The sequence below is a fragment of the Centroberyx affinis genome, unplaced genomic scaffold, assembly GCF_046629955.1.
Source record: "Centroberyx affinis isolate AG114_WGS23_722 - 3 ecotype Tasmania unplaced genomic scaffold, CSIRO-AGI_Caff_v1 ptg006131l_1, whole genome shotgun sequence".
Classification (NCBI taxonomy): Eukaryota; Metazoa; Chordata; class Actinopteri; order Beryciformes; family Berycidae; genus Centroberyx; species Centroberyx affinis.
Genome location: NW_027283119.1, coordinates 36,343 through 60,345, shown reverse-complemented (window position 1 = coordinate 60,345; position 24,003 = coordinate 36,343). Strand labels below are relative to the sequence as shown.

General features: G+C 38.0%; 5 protein-coding genes across 7 annotated transcripts; 2 read left to right on the top strand and 3 right to left on the bottom strand.

Annotated features, from left to right (window-relative positions):
- Nucleotides 1–382: 382 nt before the first annotated feature.
- Nucleotides 383–1,356, top strand: LOC139638130 (gamma-crystallin M2-like). The gene is made up of 3 exons (XM_071512167.1): nt 383–403; nt 588–830; nt 1,084–1,356. The coding sequence occupies exons 1-3, from the start codon at nt 395–397 to the stop codon at nt 1,354–1,356; spliced, it is 525 nt and encodes a 174-aa protein (XP_071368268.1). The 5' UTR covers nt 383–394.
- A 2,434-nt stretch (nt 1,357–3,790) lies between these two features.
- LOC139638129 (gamma-crystallin M1) lies at nt 3,791–4,713 on the top strand. Its single transcript, XM_071512166.1, has 3 exons — nt 3,791–3,799; nt 3,987–4,238; nt 4,438–4,713. Exons 1-3 carry the CDS (start codon nt 3,791–3,793, stop codon nt 4,711–4,713), a joined length of 537 nt encoding a protein of 178 aa, XP_071368267.1.
- Nucleotides 4,714–9,846: 5,133 nt separating this feature from the next.
- LOC139638147 (gamma-crystallin M3-like) lies at nt 9,847–10,701 on the bottom strand. Of its 2 annotated transcripts, XM_071512185.1 has the most exons (3): nt 10,687–10,701; nt 10,323–10,562; nt 9,847–10,125 (listed from the first exon to the last, which is right to left on the bottom strand). In XM_071512185.1, exons 1-3 carry the CDS (start codon nt 10,699–10,701, stop codon nt 9,847–9,849), a joined length of 534 nt encoding a protein of 177 aa, XP_071368286.1. The 2 variants fall into 2 exon arrangements, with proteins under 2 accessions (XP_071368286.1, XP_071368287.1); XM_071512186.1 differs by lacking the exon at nt 10,687–10,701 and having other exon boundaries at nt 10,323–10,586.
- A 2,827-nt stretch (nt 10,702–13,528) lies between these two features.
- LOC139638132 (gamma-crystallin M3-like) lies at nt 13,529–15,505 on the bottom strand. 2 transcript variants are annotated; one of them, XM_071512171.1, is made up of 3 exons: nt 15,494–15,505; nt 13,992–14,234; nt 13,529–13,804 (listed from the first exon to the last, which is right to left on the bottom strand). In XM_071512171.1, exons 1-3 carry the CDS (start codon nt 15,503–15,505, stop codon nt 13,529–13,531), a joined length of 531 nt encoding a protein of 176 aa, XP_071368272.1. The 2 variants fall into 2 exon arrangements, with proteins under 2 accessions (XP_071368272.1, XP_071368271.1); XM_071512170.1 differs by lacking the exon at nt 15,494–15,505 and adding an exon at nt 14,472–14,483.
- Nucleotides 15,506–16,984: 1,479 nt separating this feature from the next.
- On the bottom strand, nt 16,985–17,733 carry LOC139638131 (gamma-crystallin M3-like). The gene is made up of 3 exons (XM_071512169.1): nt 17,704–17,733; nt 17,346–17,588; nt 16,985–17,260 (listed from the first exon to the last, which is right to left on the bottom strand). Exons 1-3 carry the CDS (start codon nt 17,731–17,733, stop codon nt 16,985–16,987), a joined length of 549 nt encoding a protein of 182 aa, XP_071368270.1.
- Between the last annotated feature and the right edge of the window lie 6,270 nt (nt 17,734–24,003).

The window sequence follows — 24,003 nt, the reverse complement described above, 5'->3', positions numbered from 1 at the left end:
TTAATAGTTCAGTATACACTTACTTATTTGCATACAGTAGGGTTGCTAATGCAGACCAGTGGGGAGAGTGAATGGCTTCCTGCTCCGTTACGCAACATATTTAATGCGAAAGGGTGTTCCATATTGTTCTGTAGCCATTGTCCACTGGATGTGTGGATACCATACTAGTCTTTTCCTTTGTCCATGCATGTCAAAACACCAAACCAGTTAATTATTTATCCTTTTTTCAAATACAAATCCATATTTCTGACCCAATGTTGTGCTGTAACAAAAAGGTAAACATGTGCCAGTAGCCTTCAGTATAACTATGTGAAAATTTGAATAACAATACATTGTTTGTCAAGAGGTAGTATAAAAAGCACTGAAAACATGGGGAATCTCTCCAACGGAGACCATGGGCAAGGTAAGTACTTTTTTTCCTCTCTGCTCAAATAAAATTTAAACTGCCACTATCCTGACACTCTGCTCTCTGCATGTTTTATGTGGAACACACAACTTTATTCTTTTTCTCTTTGTGCTGAAACCTATTATTTGACCGTGTTCACACCTATGGCTCATGACACTTAGAACTTTTATTCCCGACACAGATTATCTTTTACGAGGACAGGAACTTCCAAGGTCGGAGCTATGAGTGCAGCAATGACTGCACAGACCTTCACTCGTACTTCAGCCGCTGCAACTCCATCCGGGTGGAGAGCGGCTGCTTCATGATCTATGAGCGTCCCAACTACATGGGCCATCAGTACTTCATGAGGAGGGGAGAGTATCCTGACTACCAGAGATGGATGGGATTCAGTAGTTGTATCCGCTCATGCCGAATGATTCCAATGGTAAGCATTTATTTTGGAGAACAGACATGAAAGTGAGAGGACTGAGTAAGAGTAACTCCAGAATAACTCTTATCTTTGAGTCTATGTTAAACTCAAAGGATGATGATGACTTAGTACATACTAAGAATTCTGCTATGTGAACATAATCTTGTGACAGTGTCCTTTGTAAAGTACAGTTTTGCTTGTCTTTATCTTATAGTTTCACAAGAGGTCAGACTGTACTTTGATTGTTCTTTTTCTACTGGTCCCGCAGTACCGTGGTTCATATAGGATGCGTATCTATGAGAAGGCCGACTTCAGCGGTCACATGATGGAGTTCATGGATGACTGTCCCTGTGTGTCTGACCGTTTCCATCATCGCCATGTCTACTCCTGTAATGTTATGAATGGCTACTGGATCTTCTATGAGTACCCCAACTACCGAGGCAGACAGTACTTCCTGAGACCCGGGGAATACAGGAGGTACCGCGAATGGTGCGCCACCTGCGCCATCGTCGGCTCCTTCAGGAGGGTCACTGATTTTTAGCCATTAAGCTAACACCTGCTGTAAATATCAACCACTTAGTTTATTAAAGATGTTGAATTTTTAACCTGCTTTGTGAATGTATTCTCTTTGATTTGTCTGAGTTGTCCAAATGTGTCAAAACCAATTAAGGGTGTATTAGTAATACTTTCATTGTCTGGTCTTGAATAAATGGAGGGAAGTATATAAAAACAATTCAAGGGAATACTGGCAACATTTTGATTTTCTGAGTAAAACACATTATGAGTTTTGTTTATAATGAGAGCCTCCGAGTTGAGATGGCTCATAGAGCAGGACCTTACCTTCAGTTTTTGTGTCATGAAACAGTCTAAATGCACAAGCACAACCCCTTTACCCCAATCCATCTCTTTAATCCTGAGTATCAAGTCTTGGTATGATTTGGCTAGGGACCGGACCCCAACTGTTCAGTTAGTCCATCAGTTCAGATCAGGGCAGACATTAACTACTAGGCCACTGTTACAGTTGTTTAAAATGTATTTATCATATGTTACTGATTTAAAACTGTATATCTGATAATAAAGAGTCAATGAGACCCAGTGCATATGGTCAGATATAGAGCAATGTATAATTTGCAATGATTAAATCTATATCTTTAGGAAGATGAAACAGGACAACAAAAGAACATCTGAACTGAGCTCACACTAACAGATGTATCTCCTCAAAGCAACTTCTGATTTTTTAAGGTCCTGTATAAACCATAATAGGCATAAACAAATGTTTTTGGTTTTGCATGAATTTTACACTTAAATTGATATACTCATCAATACATTTTTAAGAGAAGTATTAGCTTAAGCATTACATTAACACTAATCTTTATATATTGCATTAGCTACCTAAGCTGCATCGTATAACTATGCATAACAATCACCAAGACAAAACCAGGTAACACTTTATTTTCCAGGTCCGCAATTTCCTAATAATTTCCTAGAAAGGAACTGTTAATTTCTTAGGAAGTTGCCTGGAAAGAACCATGAAATTTTGGATGAATTATAGGAATAATAGAGAAAGAGTTCAATGGTAGTTGGTAGTACCTCCAATTTCCTCTGTTGTTTCCAAGACAGAACCATGAAATGATGTAGCAGTTATATAGAAAATTAGAAATTAACTAAAATGAATGAAGAATTCAACAAATAACTATATTATATAATTATATGAATAATGACTTCTGCCTCTGACCTCTGCCTATTATTTTTCCAATAAATAGTTTATAGTTTTGCAGTTCTTTCCAGGAAATTCTTTTAGAAATGTACAATGTCTTATCGACTCCACCAGACTGCTTACATTTTCTTTATAACTACTAATAATTTCATAATTTCACATATTTCACACACATAATTTAATGGTTCTTTCCAGGAAACTGTAAAAAAAGATAAGAAAGAAAAGAAAAAGAAAAAGAAAATTAAGAGTTCCTTTCTAGGAAATTATTAGGAAATTGTGAACCCAGAAAATAAAGCGTTACCTGAACCATTACATTTATGGTATTCACATAACAGTATAAGCACTGTGATTGTCAAAAAACTACTTTGCTTTATTTAGAATGAGGAAGATTAGCTGCACTCTGAATTTAAACTGAAATAAAGTCCTTTTCACAATAGCTCTAGTATAACTGCAATGTCTTTCATTAATTGGTGCTGATTTCATATAATACTTTCTTTCTGTATGTTACTCTAAAGTAGTTTGCATGAGGTATAGTGCCATCAAATGGGTATTTACCTTGAAACAATGTATTTTATAGCCTATTCATCTCTTAATGTAATCGTTACACAGCAAGAGTTTATTCCTATTCAACCTCTAATGTAATTCCAGTCATGCCTGGCCAACTGGCACTCCTTCATGACAATAAATGTATACAGTAAATCTACACCATTAAACAAATTAATCAAATTTACAGCAGACGATTGTCTTTAGCCTATCCTAATTTCTTCAAGATGATTGAACTAAGATTGCATACCAAGAGATTCTTTTAATTCACATTAATTAAAATTGTGATGTACATATGATCAATGAGGGGAAAAAATATTCTAGCATACTAAGATATTAAGTGAGTATTTTATAACTGAAATTCGTTTTAATTAGGGTCTCCCATGGGTTTGACGGAGATATGGCCTGATGTCACGCCGTTTCCATCAGTGATGACCATATGCAGAGAACTTTCTGACTGAGAATGGTACACACACAAAGGTTATGCTTATAATAGACAATGGAGGTTATCACTGCCAGAAATGTATGGATGGAAAACCATTGTTACACATTTATAGACCCTGTTCAGCAAAAGTCATACTGCTAATTCATCAGCTTTTCAGATTTGAATAACAACACATCATGGCCCCTGGGCTTTTGTATAAAATGACCCTGGAGTCATGGAGTTGGCAGAGCAAGTTGAACCATCCACTGTGGAACCACCTAAACCACCATCATGGGCAAGGTAATGGGATGTTGCTTTACGTTTTCACGTTGTCACATATTTTACATTTCTAATGAATAATATATTTTTTATTTATTTATTTCTCAATTCAGTTTATTTTAGTTTTTTAGAACTAATACAAATATATTTTAGTTTACTTTCAAAACCCTGTAGCAATTTTACAATGGAATTCTGCTCTCCATTTCAGATTGTTTTCTACGAGGACAGGAACTTCCAGGGTCGTTCCTATGAGTGCATGAGCGACTGCTCTGACATGTCCTCCTACCTGAGCAGGTGCCACTCCTGCAGGGTGGAGAGCGGCTGCTTCATGGTCTATGAGCGTCCCAACTTCATGGGCCAGCAGTTCTTCATGAGGAGGGGAGAGTACCATGACATGCAGCGCATGATGAGCATGGGAATGATGTTTGACACCATCAGGTCCTGCAGAATGATCCCCTTTGTAAGATACCTCATCTAACTTTCACATTAGTTTAAGTTTATTTGCATTGTTTGTGCTTGCCTTTTGTTTATCCTAGGTTGATGATAAAACTGTTGTCAAAGTTTCAACGCAACATTGTATACTCACTTGTATAGATGAATCAACACTGACCAAAATGTAGTAATGGCCATAGTAACATTTTCCCTGAATTGCATTACAGCACAGAGGCCAGTTCAGGATGAGGATCTACGAGAGGGAGAACTTCGGTGGTCAGATGTATGAGCTGATGGACGACTGTGACAACATCATGGATCGTTACCATATGAACGACTGCATGTCCTGCAACGTGATGGATGGCCACTGGCTGATGTACGAGCAGCCCCAGTACAGAGGCAGGATGATGTACTTCAGGCCTGGAGAGTACAGGAGCTTCAGGGACATGGGCTGGAGTGGCAACAGGTTCATGAGCATGAGGCGTATCACTGATATGTGCTAGACATCTGTATTTGACTAAAGAAAATAAATATGAAGTGTAATTCATAACCATGATTTGTCAAGCACTTTCCTTTCGTGGTTTGTCCTTAATTACACAAGAATAACCAGAACAATGAACAGACTGAAAGCCCACTAAGAATAGAGTGTGTGGCCACCAGTATGTTTCAAAAATAGTAGAGGGTGAGCACTACCCGCTTGTTAACTAAGCACTCTTTTTCAATGGGGCTGTCTTTGGATTCCTGAGTCTAAAGTCTAAAGCATCCATCTCTTAGGACAAAACATCCCCCAACCCTTTGTCCAATGCATTGGTCTGGAGAACAAAGGGGAGAGAAAACATAGGTGCATAGAAGAGCAGTCCCTCACAAAGGGCTTCTTTCACCCTGACAAAAACCAACTGACACTGCCGCATCCACTGGACTGAGGCATCTTTCATGGTGCGGTTGGTCAAGGGACTGGTCAGCTCAGAGTATAAACCTACACAAATAACAAGCCATTTTGGACTCAGATCCAAATGGCACACTTCTTTGGGTTGTGTGAAGCTGTGAAGTCCAACTATCTAGTACAGCCCTCAGTTGCTGCATATGCCACTGCCAATCATTACTGAAGATGATGTCATCTCGAGCCATATGCGCCGTGATGGTGCAAAACTCTAAACAAAGCAGGGGCTCCAACAGCCCAAATGGACGAGTGACCAACTGGTGCAGAGTGCAGAAGGCCATTTTTCCCTTGAAATTAGGTATTCAAGGGAATCTGCTAAAGCATTTGGTCAATTCCAGTGTTGAGTAAAATTGAGAATGGCTGAACTGATCCAGGAGTTTGTCAATTCTGGGCATTTGATTGATGTCAATCTTGGAAACTTTGCCTTGAAGTAACAGAAACAGATAGATCCATCAGGTTGGGCACAAGCATAATGGGGCTTTTCCATTTGACTCTTGGATGAACCCCATCTTCAGCATTGCCTTCAAATACGCCTGAACCATTGTTTTTCTTGTTTTCAGGCAACCAATAAGGTTGGCTGTGGACTATGGCCGTAAGAAAGTAAAGATGAAAATATGTCTGAGAATTCTCTCTGCAACAGGGCCTCCCCTGCTTTCTGGCTTGGTAAGATCATCATAGCAAAGGATTGATTGATTCTAATTTGGGAGATTTTGGTACCTCTAGTCCCAAGTCTCACTCAGTCACCATAATGGCCAAAAAAACAGGTACCACCTCAGTCCAAGCCCTCCACATCCCCCACTCTCCATGTGACTATAGACTGTCTTTATGACTTGTGAATACTGTGGAGATGGAGGTGAGGCTAGGGCTGGGGACTGAGTCATGTTGGCACTACTGCCTACAAAAACATGTTAAGACATTCAATGCCAAAGTTTGGTACTTTAATAATTAATCTTACATCATCTTTCACCCAATCATCATATCTGTTCAAAAACCTTAAGTGACTGCTGATATAGCTACTTATTCATGCGTCACTACACCTTCATCCCTTGGTTTGCTCGAAGTAAGTAGACAATGCCACAGAAACAATAAGGTCTAAAATTCACGGTAAAAGCATGTAATGCAATATATGAGACGAGAAAACACCTCAAACTGAATGAAGCACTTAATTGTCCACAATGAAGCATAGAGCTTGTAGCATTGAGCTGTACTATATGGCAAAAAAAATTTAAAACCATGTTAAACCTCATTTTGCATAAATGCATAGAAAATTTACAAGCCATTAATATAGTATTGTTGACAGATCTAAATGTTTAGAATTTGAACTGTTAAATAGTTGTTGTTTTTTGTTTAGTTTGTAAGGTTCCTATGGAAGTAGGAAGTTACCTTCTGAATGAGATAAAGCCATAGAATAAATACATAGAAAACAACACTAAACCAGTTTTAATGGTGATAGTCTCATTTTTCCAATGTAGGTGCACTGGAATTGCTGACAGGAAACTATCACAGGCCTCCATCCACGTGGCCTACAGCCACTATGCAATTGAAATAAATTTGAGAATGATGTAAGGTAATATTCACAAGAGTTCAAAATATTATTTATTTTAGTCGAGAAAACTATAGAAACATTATATGATAGTCAAAAACAATTTGGCTATTATTACATAATCCCTTATGGAAAGAAAACATGAGATAAGTAATATGTTATCAGATATGAAGGTATTATCACATGTGAAGTACATTTTTGGTATGTGACACCATGAAAATTACGCATAAGACACACGCAATAAGCACATCAAAAATTTAAAACATCATACTCAGTCTCAAAATGATTACGGTAACATGACACTGGATCTTAATGAATAACCTGTAGAAATCACCATCATTTAAAGAGAAACAATGATCAGCTCCATTGGGATGGCGTCTTGACTACAGTGCATAACACGTAACAGCAACATGAGCGCAGTGTGTAGCAGACATTTTGTGGAGCCTTTATATTGAGATACTTCATCAGAACTAGATATGCAAATAATCCCAGAAAATGCTGGGCAAGACAAGATCTTTGCTATCTTGAACTCCAATATCATTGGGCAAAAAGGCAGACTTTTCATAAGATGTTAGAAAGCTAGCATTGTATTATAATGCAGTTTGTAATCATAGAAAAAACCCAAAACAAAAGCAATCATTATCATCAAACATGATTGTGTTTTTTTTTTCTCTTTTATTAATAACCTAGTTCAAAGTATCAATTTTACATTTTATTCATACACATACGCATCATTTATACAATGCAATATCTTCACTTTATTAAACATAGATTTTGGTCAGAGGCCCAGTGGCAGTCTACTTATGTACACTGAATATCCATTTTCCGGTCAGTCTCAACTGTAACAATCACAAAAAAATATAGAGCATGTGAGGATGATGGACAGCTGTCTACTCTAACTGACAAAAATCAAACATAAATTTTACTGAGCTAACAGAAATAAATCTATGGCCTGGATTGACCGATTTTCACAGTATATCATAAATTATATTGCTCCTCTATCATCCCTCAGGTTGAGTGAATGTTATGCTGGATGGAACCGATCCTGGGATTTGTAGTTCCAGGATGTCAGGAAGTTCAAAGAAGGGCCAGCAGCCATTCATAGCGTTGCAAGATTGGATGTCATCGTAGAGGAAGTGAAACAAAGGGAGGGACAGTCAACTGAAAACCCCTTCACCTGGCCACCAAAGTCTGAGTGCTTGTAGATCCTCACTCGATCTGTGAGGTCCTTAATTCTATGGATAAGTGTGAGAAAAGGAGATTGCGTTAATATTGGTATCTCCATATCTCAACCGTTGCACCCAGCGTTACAGGCATTGGGGCATTAGTGCACATTTCATGCAACAGGAATCATTAAAGCCTATTCATTTCTGATAATCTGAGTAGTCTCCCCTATTCCCGAATTTTGCTATCCCATGACATTGGGTGCCCATAGACCACCCAGCACAGTGCAGGTCAGCACAGTTGCTGCTACACTCATAAGAAGTTTCTGGAAGTTTCTGTCCACATAGAAGATGAGCTATGAAATATTTTATCATGGAACATTATATGATAGATGAACCATGTTTACTGGCTATGGCACAGGCTATTTTGTTGTCAACTGAAATGGCTCAGACAACAGTGTGACCCTCTCAATCTGCTATTGTTCTCTCAAGCAAACCATTTACTAAACTCTGGAGGACAAAAGATTTCTCTCGCAAAACAACATGCCTTACCTTTCCTATTGTGTCACACTGCAATTCTGATAGGCGAGCGCGGCTCTTTTATATCCTCTTGGAATACAAACATTGTTATGTTAATCAATTGACTTTGGATGTCAGCCGTTTTGAAAAGCTGGCACGGCTGCCAAATTACAAAAGATATTTTGTTTTACTTGTCAGCAGAGAGAATCACTATTTTGTTATAAACAAAGACGTGTCAAGGCTGAAACACTTCTATGTGTGAACCAATGATATGAATTACTACATGTATCTAATGAATGTGCGCATCTGGAAACACATGCTCTTTAAACAAATTGTAACCACAGTTGTGCTACAAAACACAAGCATTCAACTTGACTAATCCATTTATTACTATTTATTATTATTATATTAATTGGCTGTTGAGAGATTGACAAAGGGACTAAAAGTAAACTTAACTACTACTGTTGAGAAGGGTATAGAACATGCTCAGCCAGGCACGTTCATGCCTTTTACAGGCTTAGTTGAGCCAAAGCCAAAGTAAAAGTAACCAGTGTGGCTGACAACACTGAGTTTGACTCCACCTACAAGTTTTGCATAAGAGCAGCCTGCATTATTTGAGAATAAACAACTAAACACAGCATGTTTGCCCAGTATCTACTTATACCTCTTAATTTTTTACATTTGACATATTTCTGTTATTTTCTAATAACTGGTGTGTTTCTGACTTACTGAACTTTAGTTTAGACCCGGGATGGGCCACCACGTCCCATGGAAGGCCAAGAGTCTGCAGGTTTTCATTCCAGCCAACCACTACAGCAGCAAATTTCACTGATTAGTTCCTCCTGTCTGGTTGAAGGTGCGGTAATCGGTGAAATTACCTTGTGTAGTCTTAGAAATAAAATTCCTCTACCTGAGTTACAGTACCATTACATTTATCACCTAAGTGTAAATCTGCTATTTTACATTCAACGTAAATGATAAACGCAGAATGTTAGTTTGACAAATTTGTAGAATATCTAACAAACCTGATATTTGCACTAAATAGCCGACAATACAGTTTTTCCTTGTTATCCATACTTGGTATATAGAGTAGATATTTGAAGAATGGGGAAGAGGCCCAGTGGCAGTCTACTTAAGGTGTCAATATAAGGACTAGTTATTGAAATTAACTTAACAATTTTAACTTGGTTTTGCTTAACCCTGTAGAGCACTGAAAAACAAGCTTATATGATAAATGGGATAGTGCTGCCATCTCATGGTGTGAAGTGTAGTCGCCCTATAAACCACTCATGTCAATTTTAATAGTGTGTGTTTAGATGAGTTCAGGTTGTACTATCTTGCCATTAAATGAGCTCTTAAATGCACAGCTATCAAATGACATCCTTTCAGATCAATGAGTTACAAGTAACTGAGGAAACCATTTAAAAGAGAGTAGATTTTATTTTAACTCTTCCTTTTATACACTGTTGCTCTAATAACAGGAGTCCATGATGCGCCTCATGCTCATGAACCTGTTGCCACTCCAGCCCATGTCCCTGAAGTTCCTGTACTCTCCAGGCCTCATGTACATCATCCTGCCTTTGTAGTGGGGCTGATCGTACATCAGCCAGTGGCCGTCCATCACGTTGCAGGACATGCAGTCGTTCATACGGTAACGATCCATGATGTTGTCACAGTCGTCCATCATCTCATGCATCTGACCACCGAAGTTCTCCCTCTCATAGATCCTCATCCTGAACTGGCCTCTGTGCTGTAAATTGACAATTGTGAAGAGCCATAAATGATCAACTAAACATAAGACATTGCAATCATTGTACAAATAGAATATTATACTGCTATCACTAGGTTTTGTTACTTTTTCAATTTTTCTAAATTCAAGCTTCAATAGCTTTCCTTTGGTGTAGCAGCTGAGATGGGGTTTCAAATTAACAGGAGAAACTGATTTACCATGGGGATCATGCGGCAAGACCTGATGCAATCACTCATGCCCATACGCTGGTAGTCAGAGTACTCTCCCCTCCTAACAAAGTACTGGTTTCCCATGTAGTTGGAACGATCATAGACCATGAAGCAGCCGCTCTCCACCCTGCAGGAATGGCACCTGCTCAGGTAGGAGGACATGTCAGAGCAGTCGCTGCTGGTCTCATAGGAACGACCCTGGAAGTTCCTGTCCTCGTAGAAGATGATCTGAAAACACAATAAAACCATTATGGTGAGTCTGAGTACTACAGATCTTACAACGTATGTCTTGCACCATACACATTTTTTTTCACACTAAACATCTTGGAAGACAAACAAAGGCTTCACACACCTTGCCCATGGTCATGGCTGCAGTTACAACTGTTTTGGCTCAAATGGACTGCACAGTTTTCTCTATGTCCCACTGTCTCTTTTATACCTGACCTGACACCCAAAGAATACATGACCCCTATTGTTCAAATTCCTGACAGAGCAATATGGAACAGAGGCCCCTGTGTACAGTACAATTCAAAGTGGCCTTCAACACATCATGATTTGCGGCAGTTGCATTTGTGAGACTCAGCTTTGTATTGTCCTTGTTGATGAATAACAGTGAAAGTATGATTTTTTATATAATTCTATAATTTTGTATAAATATACTTTTCTTTGGAGAGCTCAAAAAAATCACACCTTCATTATCTCCAATCATGGGGTTTTCTTTTTAAAAGTGCCACATCATAACACTATGCAACTGCAAATTACAATTGTTTAAGGAGTTTATAGTTGGGCCTATGCTGTTACAGAGCAGTCCATTTTGTATTTAACAGCAGTGAGTTTGCTAATAGTGGACAAATAGAAGACTTTGCTTGCTGTAGTAGAATACCATGACACTGCACCTACACAAGGCACTTAGTTCACAACATCTCCCCAAGAATATCTGTCCTTAAAATCAATGCTGCTAGCTTTAAATGCTGCCTGCTCAGCAATTCAAAAGCAAACACTGAGTTTACTGGGTTTGGAAGGTGTGGAATTCTCCGTTGCAACTTCAAAGGTGGTGGCACGAGTATCCGCAGGAGCTGAGCTCAGAGATTTTGCAATGGCTTCCTGGATTGACAGGACAGTCATTGGAGTGAGAGTTCGGAAGCCAATAAGCAGAATTCATCTTTAAATTTTGCGGAATTCTATTTTTCTTCCATAGATGTGGCAGCATGAGGATCCACAGGAGCTGAGGTGACCACACTGTCCAATGGCATACTTGTCAGTGTTGACAATCCTCTTAGGGGCATGAAGATCTGAGAGGTGAGATGGCAAACTTAGCAGAGGCTCTAGCCTTGTTTGTTGCAATGTCTGAGGCCAGCTCACCGCTGGGGTGTATATAATCATTTTCACAAAAATACATGTGATGGCAACAGCAACTCACACAGTTTGCCTTGGTGCTACATGTGGTTACAAGATGTAATGTGACATGTTTGAGGAGAAATTAGTTATTCCTTTATGTCAAAGAGCAGTCTGAAGTGTTCCCTAGGCCTGCTGATCTCCATTCGAAGATCCAACGATATTTTCCTGAGCCTCAAAAAGCCTTTTCATCTGCTACCATTTAACGTGGATGGAGGCCCGTGATAGTTTCCTGTCAGCCATTCCAGTGCACCTATTGAAAATTAAGCCGAAAATTAAGTTAGGCGGGTCTGTTGAACCTGCACTCTCTCCAAATGTCTTCTAAGTTACTTTAATTACCAAGTGTAAAAGTCTCTGACCTAAGCCATCGTCCTAGCTCTTTTTCTGATGATTGCTTGATATGTTGGCTTGCTCTTGCTTGTAGCATGCTAGCTGATGTTGTTTGCTAGTAGCATGGTTGCTCTGGCTGTTTTGTTAGTAGCATGAGTGCTGGGATATTGTTTTCTTAGCATGTTGATATATTGGCTTGTTGGTGTTTGTAGCATGCTATTTGACATAGTGTTTACTAGTAGCATGGCTGTTAGTATCTTTGCTGGAATATTGATTTCATAGCATGTTGATTTGGCTTGTTAGTGTTTGGTTGTTTATAGCATGGTAGCTGATATATTAGCTGGCTGAAAGATTACAGATATCTGACTGATATCCGTAATCTAATCTAATTCTAAGAACTTTCCCCAATGTGACTGCAAAATAACAAAAATAATAATAATGATGACAATAAAAAACAATAATATTAACAACAGTAATAACAGTAATATAATAACTTATTTAAAAGCAGTTTACAAATTGTGTCACAGGAAGGCATAAAGACAGGAATAGTAAAATATATAAGGACTAGATAGAAATGGAAAACACAAAAAGAAAATAGGTTAGAATTATTATTATTATTTTTATTCTTAATTTTCAAAATAAATATATTGTGTACATTATCAGTTGATGTTCTCATTAAGAATTATTTGTGAGGACCTCTTTTTTGATACTGCCTTCTTGTTGTCAACAACTGAGCATGAAGCTGTTGTATTTTGAAGAAGCAAAAACCAGAGCTCTGACTCAACTGCCCCTCCCGGAGTAATACTGCCGCAAGTGCATCAGAGAACCTCTAATGTCAGTCAGCCTGCAGTTTTGTGACTCCACAAAAAACAATCTTAGATGTGGCTGTCACTCAGCTTTTTAGAAGACACACAACTATCACAGTAGGCTATCACCACTACCACAGGGTAAGTCTACAATAGGATGTGAATATTCAGTCTAGTCATAGCTGTAAAAATACACCCTGTCTATCATAGTACGTTGTATTTAACATGAAAAATATATATTGTTTTAATTCAGCAACTAAAACAACAACAACAGCAACTACTAGTACTATTACTAATCATGCAACTACTACCACAACTACAACAATTATCACCTAGAATTTCAAAACAAACATTATGTTAAATAGCCTTCATACTGTACTGTGCTTGAGTATTTGAAATTGTAGTGGGAAACTGAAGTAATTATTGAGCAATAATACAATGTCTGGGCCATTTTTTTTATTGTATTATTAGAATAATGTTTGAGGAGTGTTTGACTGCAGAGTTAAGGGTTACAAAGTTGTTTTGATCCTTTATATGCATTCTAGGATTAAATGTGATTTTGCAAATCCTAAACAGGAGAAAAAAGCATATCCCATACATTGAATATGAAAAGAAATGTTTTATTTCAGAATTTTGCTTTGTTCAACTGATTCACCTGTATAGTTAACAGGAGTCAGTGATGCGTCTGATGGAACTGAATCTTATTCCATCGTATCCCATATCCTTGAAGTTCCTGTACTCTCCAGGCCTCATGTACATCATCCTGCCTCTGTAGTTGGGCTGCTCGTACATCAGCCAGTGGCCGTCCATCACGTTGCAGGACATGCAATCAGACATGCGGTAGCGGTCCTGGATGGACTCACAGTCATCCATCAGCTCGTTCATCTGGCCTCCAAAGTTCTCCTTCTCATAGATCCTTATTCTATAGGATCCTCTGTGCTGTTTAGAGAGAATGCAAAGATATAGAAAATCAGTTATTGCGACATCTACATGAAATTACATGATTGTAAGTGCACAGTGTTGCGCCTGCACCTGTGGCAACTTAGCCAAGTCAGCTGTCATGTGTGAAGTGCTTTGCCTTCATTCCTTGACATCTGACTGTGCAGAGTGTCATGCATGGTCATACCGTGGGGATCATGCGGGAGGACCTGATGCAGTCATTGAAACCCATCATACGCTGGTAGTCAGAGTACTCTCCTCTCCTCAGGAAGTATTGCTGGCCCATGTAGTTGGGACGGTCGTACACCATGAAGCAGCCGCTCTCCACCCTGCAGGACTGACACCTGCTCAGATGGGAGGACATGTCAGCGCAGTCGCTGCTGGTCTCATAGGAACGACCCTGGAAGTTCCTGTCCTCGTAGAAGATGATCTAGGATCCAAGATAGTAAGTTCAGCATCAAATACTATTTTGAATGGTTACCAACCTCAACATTGCTGTTAATAGTATCATTACTGAATAATTTATTTAGAGTCCTGATAGTGCCACACAAAAGTATGCATCCATATAGTTAGATTTTGCACAATATAGCAAATAAATACAATAAAGCAATGAACAAGAACTTTATGAGTGCATTCTGTATGGTGAATAAATCTCCAATAAACCTACCTTGCCGAGCATGGTGGCTGATATAATGACTGATGCTATCCTATCTCGGATTGAAGCCTTTTTTATACCTAACGTGACATCCAAACAATCTATGGCACCATTGTATAGAAGTCGTGAGTCAGCAGCATGCAATGTTCAGTCCCACTGTTTGTGAATACTGATGGGAAAGGGTTATTATGTATACTCCCAGGGGCGCTATCATTCTAGGCCAAATAGTCTCTGTACCTATCCTTTCAATTTTTGATTGCTTTGAATATTAACAAAATGCTTTAACTCTTCAAGGTGCAGTAGTAAAATACTGAGAAATTCTGAGATAGAAATTGCATGCCTGAATTATTATTATTATTATTATTATTTTTTATTTTTTTTTACAGTAGATGTATTGTAAATTCAGTGCATTTATTATCACAAATTCAGAAACAAAAACAAAACAAACATTTTTTTCAAACAAAACTGTCCCTCATTTCTCTGTCTGAAGCAGCTACCTGTTTCAGTTGAGGCAAGCTTCCACTCGGCACTTCACCTGTCCATCAGGTCCATCAGTCATCTACAGCCAATTATCAGCACAGTTCTTTACCCTAATAGACTCTCAAAAGGACAGTAATTTTCAAGCAGTCCTAAATCATAATAAATCATAAATCTCCCTTATCAAAGGTTCACTTTTACGTATGGACCTATACCCACATCACAACATTTTTCATATCTTTTTATAGCCTGGTTGTTTTATATTTGCACATTAGTTGCACACAGCTAACTCTCCATGACAACAACAGCCAAAGTATTTGGTATCATTTGAAAGACACATTTTTTCATCTGCCATTTGAGCTAATGTGATTTATCAGATGAACACAGCAAATAATGGAGCTCTTAAAACTTGATCCAAAATCTTGTCTGTTAAAATATACAGCATTATGTCATGCAAAAATGACTTTACAACCAATTATTTAAGGAGATGCATATTACACTGTGTCATGTGTTACTTGACAATAATATAGTTAATTTTGAGTTGAGTTGATTATTACTTTAGAAGACATCGTGACACACTAGTAAGAATTCCATACTTATAAACAAAAGAAATAGGTTCCAGTGGAAAATACATCACTTATAACAGCCTCATAACCTGGTTATACCAGGTTTATAATGCATTAGTGTATTATGACTTTTTCTGACGCCATTATGATGCAATTACAATATAATATAATATAAAATCATTTGTTTATAAATAATATATTGTATCATAGCTGATAAGAGACGGTAAAAAGGGTAAAAAGCTATGATACAATATATAATTTATAAACAAATGATTTTATATTACACAAACGAATGATAAAATAACATAAATTATAGCATTACTAATAATTAGTAAACATTATTAATGATCATTTCATTGTTTGTTAACAGTAAAATAACTATTAACTAAAGTTTAATTAACTATCAATTTACCATTTATTAATGATGGTTATTATAAAGTGTTACCTTACAATGTGTTTATTATGTTTCCTAAACAAATAAATATACAGGACCCAGTGGTAAATTAGTTCTAACAGATTCATGTTCATAACCTGCTCATGTCAGATTCATGATGCATTATATGACATTTTCAGATGCAGCTATGATGTAATAATGCACTTATGATACGCATACGATAATGTCTTTATAACCAGCAATTAAAGTGTTTAATTTATTCTTTATTCTTTCAACATGTATATGTAACAATTTTTATACAGTATGTCTCTGTGGGATCATGTGTATTTTTTATTCTTTTCATGAAATGAAGTTTAAAGGAAAAATTATTGAAAATTATTGACATGATCTATCTTTTGAACTTATTACACTTAAATAGAATCAACCTGTACTACATTTTGACCTTTTAAGTATTCCTCGTTGATTGTTCATTTTATTACATAAAACCATTGTCAAAAGCTCATTTAAAAAGTGGTATTAGACTAACGATTTACCCTGCTGGGAATTTTTTATTCATATTAATCATTGATTATATTATTTTCAGGATTTTTTTATGAATTACATAAACTATGCTGTGGGTTGAGTATTATTCAAAATTGTTTTTTTTTTTGTCATTATTAGAAGGAACATTTTTTATATATACTTAATACCTGATGTAAATATAACTGCGTATGCTGTTGTAAAGTTCAAAGTATAATTCCACATGCTCTGGTTTTTGGATTATTAGTATTTTTTTTTATTTCTAAATTAATTTATCTAGCACATATTAGTGATGCACCTCATGCTCATGAACATCATGCTGCTCTTGCTTACCCCTCGGTAATCACAGCAGAATTTTTTAAAGTTTTTTAAACCATTTGGTGATATTTTAATTTAGGGGATAATTTTACTTTATGGACTTAATGGACCCAAATTTCACACAAATCTCTCAGCTCTAGGAATTAGTTTAAATCTGCTTCTCTAGATATGTCATGACATGCTTGTTAAATTAATTACAACAACACCAGAATTTAGAAAGTTATGCCATTTATTGATGTTAAAATGTACATTTAGCACATGTCCATGATACGCCTCATGCTCATGAACCTGTTGCCACTCCAGCCCATCTCCCTGAAGTTCCTGTACTCTCCAGGCCTGAAGTACATCATCCTGCCTCTGTAGTTGGGCTGATCGTACATCAGCCAGTGGCCGTCCATCACGTTGCAGGACATGCAGTCGTTCATACGGTAACGATCCATGATGTTGTCACAGTCGTCCATCAGCTCATGCATCTGACCACCGAAGTTCTCCCTCTCGTAGATCCTCATCCTGAACTGGCCTCTGTGCTGTTTGAGGAGAACAGGAAAGACATTAGTTCCCAGAATAACGTGCCCATGTCTCTGTAAAATGTTGAGGTTGCGTTATACCTACCATGGGAATCATACGGCAGGACCTGATGCCACCGCTCCATCCCCACATGCTCATGTAGTCGGCGTACTCTCCCCTCCTCATGAAGTACTGGTTTCCCATGTAGTTGGTGCGGTCGTACACCATGAAGCAGCCGCTCTCCACCCTGCAGGAATGGCACCTGCTCAGGTAGGAGGACATGTCAGCGCAGTCGCTCATGCACTCATAGGAACGACCCTGGAAGTTCCTGTCCTCGTAGAAGATAACCTGAAAAAAGAGGGATATATTAGTTTCGATTTTGCATTAACAGTAAAAAGATAAACATAATTTGATATAGCAAGTTTATTCTATCTATATATTTTAATATTATTAGGCTGCTCACCTTTCCCATGCTCATGCCGGTGGTAGTCATTCTTGTAGGTGAGCTGTTGTTGCTGCTGCTGCACTGCTGTCCTGTTGGGTTTAACCCTAACTTTTATACCCGGCCAAACCCTAAAGAATCTGTGGCCCCCCATTGTGTAAACCCCTGACCCAGCAACACAGTATAGAGGCCTGTAGAGGGCTGTGTTACTATGCATATATCCATGTGACTGGGCCTCGAAGACTTGAGAATTTTTTTCTCCCTTTTGACCAGGTAATACAATACCTATTCTCTGAATTCTACACAGTGGTTATAGGTCTATGCCAGTGTATTGACCTCAGTGCAATTTTGTGTTTATGTCCATTACACCTGATGATAAATTATTTTCATCTGTAGGGCCTTGTTGATCTACAGTACTTCACATCTAGGCTCCACTGAAGTTGAAACAAAGTCTTTGCATCGCAGTGAATGTTGTGGATTTGTTGTGAAAATAATTTATTCAAACTGACTTTTGAAAATGACAACAGGATTAAGCAATTATTCAGCAAGTATCATTATACAATTGTTAAATTTATTTAAAGAACCAAAAAAAAATGCACGATAAAGATAGACTTTTATCACTTATAAAAATGTAAGTGGATTGATTACTTAATTAGTGGATTAAACAAGAAGATAATAAGCTTAATATTAAAAATGTGTAGTCATCAGATTAACTCTGGTTCACACTATTGATAGATTGTGTTATTTCAGCTTTTCCTATCAAGTTACATTTCAACAACCACTTAATTATTAGTATTTTATTAGTGTTTAAACATATAGTGATTGAGTTTTAAAAAGTCATAATTTATCAGGGATTACTATACAAATTGTTCTTACTACACAAATTCACATCAGTCAAGTGAAGTCAAATTGGAAACAAAAACACCTGTAAATGGTCTGTGCATTCGGGCAGGGATGCTCATTTGACAGACCTGGAACAAAACAAACTATGGTGTGTATAGTGAAACCTATTAGTGTTATGCAATATCAGATTAGGTTTTATTTTCTTTGGCTTAAGTCAACTACAGCCATAGTGTTTCCACCATTTGACAAAGATAAATGCAGTTATGATTTAAATGATTTATACAATAAATATGGACAATTTTATGCTCAATCGAAAAAGTTGGATGAAAACTGGGTGAGATTGCGTTGACTGCTCATGTGTGGTGAGGTGTTACATTCAAATTGATTTCACTCATAATTAGTTGAATTTACTTGATTGCATTGATTTATTTAGCTTAATTACCCTGATATTTTGTTGAATCAATATATATTTAGTTGAATGATGCTTTTGATTACGCATAATAGATAGATTTGTTGATAGAATTTAACTTAAGGTAAAAAAAACTCACTTATCAAGGATGAGTTACCAAGGCATCACCCAGTGACCACACTGCCATGCATTGCATTATTTGTAAGAAACAATGGACAACTGACTAGCTGAGAGCTAATAAACTGTACCATTGTCAATATGCAGGCTTGATGGATGTTTTAGAGTAGGGATGGGCAACCATGTGACACGGAGGGCCGAGCATATGTAGGAAGAGAGATAGTCTGTTTTAGAGTATCAGTCAACATGCTCTCCGAGCCTCAGAAACGGGGTTGGTGCGGTTTACATAAAATTTGATGCAATTTTATAATTTATGCACATTTTATATATGGTGCATTACCACAGAATACATTTTTTAGCCTGGCGATAGCAGGGGCTCTATGGATTGTGTTGTTGGGGTTGGTCACGTGTTTGATTCCCGGCAGGGACGCTTCCACAAAATTCAATATTGCGGGGCTGTTAGGCTCCAAAGGCCCATTCACATCTAAAACGATAAATATAAAGATAACTATAACTATAAAACGATTTCAATCGTTCTAAATAAATAGAATGTCTGTGTTCGCACTGCAACTATAAAAACATCCCAAAAAAAACAACAACTATATTCTTGGTTCCATCTCAGTGCGATTTTTTGGATGTAGAGACAACGATAAAACATTTTCAACCTATCAAACTAAAGTTTTACAAAGGACGGGGTGGGAGAATTCACTAGTTCACTGCAGTGATGGCATTGCTTGCTGAGGAACTGATTAGGCTACAGAAGTCCGGAGGAACCCGACACTGTTTGACAAAGACCATCCCCTCTAAAAATGTTGAAAAGAAACGTGACATACTGATCGGGATTGGAAGAGCTCTTGGGATTAGCGGTATGGCACGCTTACTGACTTGGAAGCTAGTTAACGTGCTAACTTTTGCTAGCACGATGCTAAGAAAATAGCATCATGTCTTGGCCAACCTGTCCCTCCAGTAGCCTGTTGAAACCCGTTAAGCCACGGTGAAGTTACAGGTGTTTCTCTCAACATGGGCTACAGGAGACTTAACTCTTTGATCCACAGTAGATTCAGAGCCACCTATTTTTTCTCTGAATATTCGGCGCCGATATCATTGTAGTGTGAACACTTGAGCAACAGCATATCATAGTTGATAGTTATCTTTATAGTTGTCGCTAGGTGTGAATGGGCCTTTAGTCTTGTTCCCTACAGGATGGCCTACAAGTTGTATCTTGAGAATATTCAGCTCAGTTAAAGCTAGGGTAGGTAACTTATTAAGCATTTTGGTAATATTTGTTGAAATTCTCTTTACATCTAGACAGCTATCAATAAATCAAATGCTCTGAGAATAAATAATTAAAAAATACGGTCTCTGACTGTCCCAGGCCTGTAATCAGCCACTCCAAAATTTCATTCGGGACGAGTGCTAACAACCAATCAGGACAGCTCTTCCGCAAGGAGTCCCACCCCTGCCTGTCAATCACATGTGCACAGTCTAGTCCCGCCTGCCCTGCAAACTGTAGAGAGAAAATTAATATATCCACAGAAGAGATGAGGTGAAACAGACATAATCCAAACTGAATACTGGGACTGGAATATACTTGTTGTGTAAGGAAGCCAGTTATTTTCCCCACTGCACAAGACTGTTCATCAGAAAGGACCACATTCAGGTCAGTCATTGTTTGCCTGCTTATATTTGAGTAACAACTAGACTGAGCTAGCAGAACTGTGTTTTGTGTAAAATGTTTGGAATTTATCAAGTTTGCTCAGATGCCACTCTCTCTAGTACAGAGATAACCTAGCTTGACCTAGGTTTGTAGCAATGTGTGTTTGTAACCGTACTGACTAATCTATGCTGACAAAAAATATTTTTGTGAGTGAATGTTTTAGTTACAACTAGATTGAGCTGGCAGAACTGTGTTTTGCATTAAAGATTGGAATTTATAAAGTTTGCCCCTCTCATGCATGAGCCTTCGTTGGAGGGAGGAGCTCCAGGAGGGAGGGCGGGAGCAGAGAGGGAGGAGGGAGGATTTTTGTTGTGTATGTTCAAATTCTTGCTAATTTCTCCAAAGTTGCCTACCCTAGCTTTAACCAGAAACAAACAGCTGGTTTTAGGCTTTAATAGCTAGCTAATAGCCAGCAGGCTAATTGAGCAAAGCAACCCAGTCGTAATGAAGAATGTTCCCATTTGAATTTGATTTGGTAATAACTACAATAGCCTGACTTTTCATGGTAACAGTTAGCGATTTTTAAAATTTAAACTATTGTCTTTGTGAACTGCATTTTAGCTTACGATTGGAGCCAATGACTTCCCGGTTTGAAGGCTAAAAAGGGTACGTGGGGAAGTTGAGTAGAGCAAATGCGTTATTTTCATAGGATTTGTTAATGATAAGAAATGTATTTAAAAACACCAGCTGTATTCAGTTTAAAAATGTAGCTTATCAGCCATTCCTGTATGTTAAATGTGTTATGAAGTTATTCTCAGGCATTGCATGCTGTGGGTAGTTTGCACCACCCACCATTCAACATTCTCATCTACTCGGCTCGACATGGAAGTATAGTTATCGAACGCTTGAGATGCTGCTGGTCTTGGACAGCGATAGTGATTTGAAACTGAAACTCGAAAACCTGAATGAACGGTTTGCTCAACAATGTACTACTTCCTCAAAGAGCGTGTTTCAAAGTGTGATGTCTTTGATAAGGTACATGCCGATCATTCAGTTGTCAATGAGTGGGAGGAACCAGTACCACTACAGACTCTGTATGATGTGTGCTGGAGAATGATTTGTTCAAAATGATTAGTTTGTTCTTTTTGGCACAGCACTAATCTACTTAGCTGGACTTGTGATTACAGGCCCAACACAGATCCTGCTAGCTAGCTACTGGAAAAGTGGACTAACTGCAGTCATGGACTAATTTGGGCTTGCTAGCTCATGAAAAAAAAACCATTTGGTTTTACTAAAAAAAAAAAAAAATTGCTAAAGTGCCATATTACAAACAGTGTCTTAAAGAATTTGTTTCCATATCATTCTGAGATGTACATAAAGGCAATTTCCTAAAAGTATAATATTGCCTGTTGTAGAGCACAAACCTGTTTTCCCTTACTATCAGGTTTTCCCTTACTATCAGGCTACCCTACGAATGCACAAAACTCTATAATGATATAATGTAAGCTAGCTGGCTGTAGAAGGTAAAAGTAATGTTTTTTTGTAGGCCTTTAACACTGAACAAATTGCAATTCCAAGGAAGATTTTTATTAACAAACTTTCTCAAATTAAATTGATACGCTGTTCCAACGTTATGTCATAAGTGACATGATGAAGTATTTCTGGAAGCCGACATAAAGGTCTCTATTCATGAATATATATGTAGCTGTCAGCTGTTCCTGTGTCATAAATCAGAGTAGGCTACGTCTTAATGGATACGTTTTGCGATTTTGGACCTATATAGAATTTGTCTCATACACAGCTGTAGTTCTTGGACCCGCTGAAAACACTGACTCCTGAGTCAGCTGTCGGTTGCTAGGCCTCTTGCTACTAACAATGAGTCCAAATGGGGCATGTTAAAATATCTCCTAAAAACCCATTTTTAGGCTCCACAGGGGAGTTGAGAGTAAACATGACACAATTCTGCCATTACGCACACTTTAACAAATCAAGAAATCACAGAACTATTTTTCTCTGCCGCAGCACAGACTGCTGTGGGATGAAAGTGCATTACTAGCGGCGCGATCTAGTTTCGTGGACGGTCAGGTCAGACTGTAAACAGTTCCCAGCAAACATTTCGACGTCGATCAGAGGTCAAATCAACGTTGCTCCTAGAGGTCGACTCGACGTCTAGTGGAGGGGCTGATATGAAAGTTTTTCTGACGTCGGTCTTTCGACCCACGTCGTTTCAACAGCTCATAGACAACATCAATCCACGTTGTTTCAACGTCTTATAGATGACATTTCAACCTATATAAAATTTACTTTTAAGCAAAGCCACTAAATACCCACATACTTATGAAAGAAAATAGAATTAAGCTAAATTTCTCTTTCTATGATACTTTGTAGTTTTTATGCCTCAGCGCCGGTGACAGCCGTGGCCGGAGGCATTATGTTTTCGGGTTGTCCGTCTGTCTGTCCCATTCTCGTGAACGCGATATCTCAGGAACGCCTTGAGGGAATTTCTTCAAATTTGGCACAAACGTCCACTTGGACTCAAGGATGAACTGATTAGATTTTGGTGGTCAAAGGTCAAATGTCAAGGTCACCGTGACCTCACAAAAGACATAACCATTGCCATAACTCAAGAATTCATACGATAATTATGACAAAATTTCACACAAATCCCTAATAGGATAAAATTATGAAGTGATAACGTTTTATATCCAAAAGTTCAAAGGTCAACTTCACTGTGACATCATAATGTTTTGCTTACCACTGTAGCTGAGAAAACGATCTTGGGTCATTCTACAAAAACGGTGGAAGTGCTGTCACTTACTTTTGCAGACACCAAAATCCTTTAAGTTGACCTAATAATCACATTAATTATATATGTTCAATAAATAAAGACTGTCCTTGCAATGATAAAACAAAGTTTACTGCATACAACCGCGAGGCGGTTATTTTTAGTTTTTTTATGGAATACTTTAAATCTTTAACCCATTTAGGGCATAGAGAAAGCATAAATACATCACATAATACTCTTCAACAAAAGACAGCATTCAGGATATAAAGAAAACACAAAAAACATTTTGAAAATAATGTTGCATTTGCTTGTTTATTGAGACAAATCCCAAACCCCGTCCCCCAGTCCTTGCCGGTGCATGTTTCAGGTGAAGTCCTATGGCTGTTTTTTCATTTTCTGTGGCCTTCACCTTCCATCTTTCACGGCAGCTGGAAAAAAGGCACAACAAAAAAATTTATATTCATCTCTCCAGAGCCTCTTCTGATGTTGGAGCATTTTTTGACTGTCAAC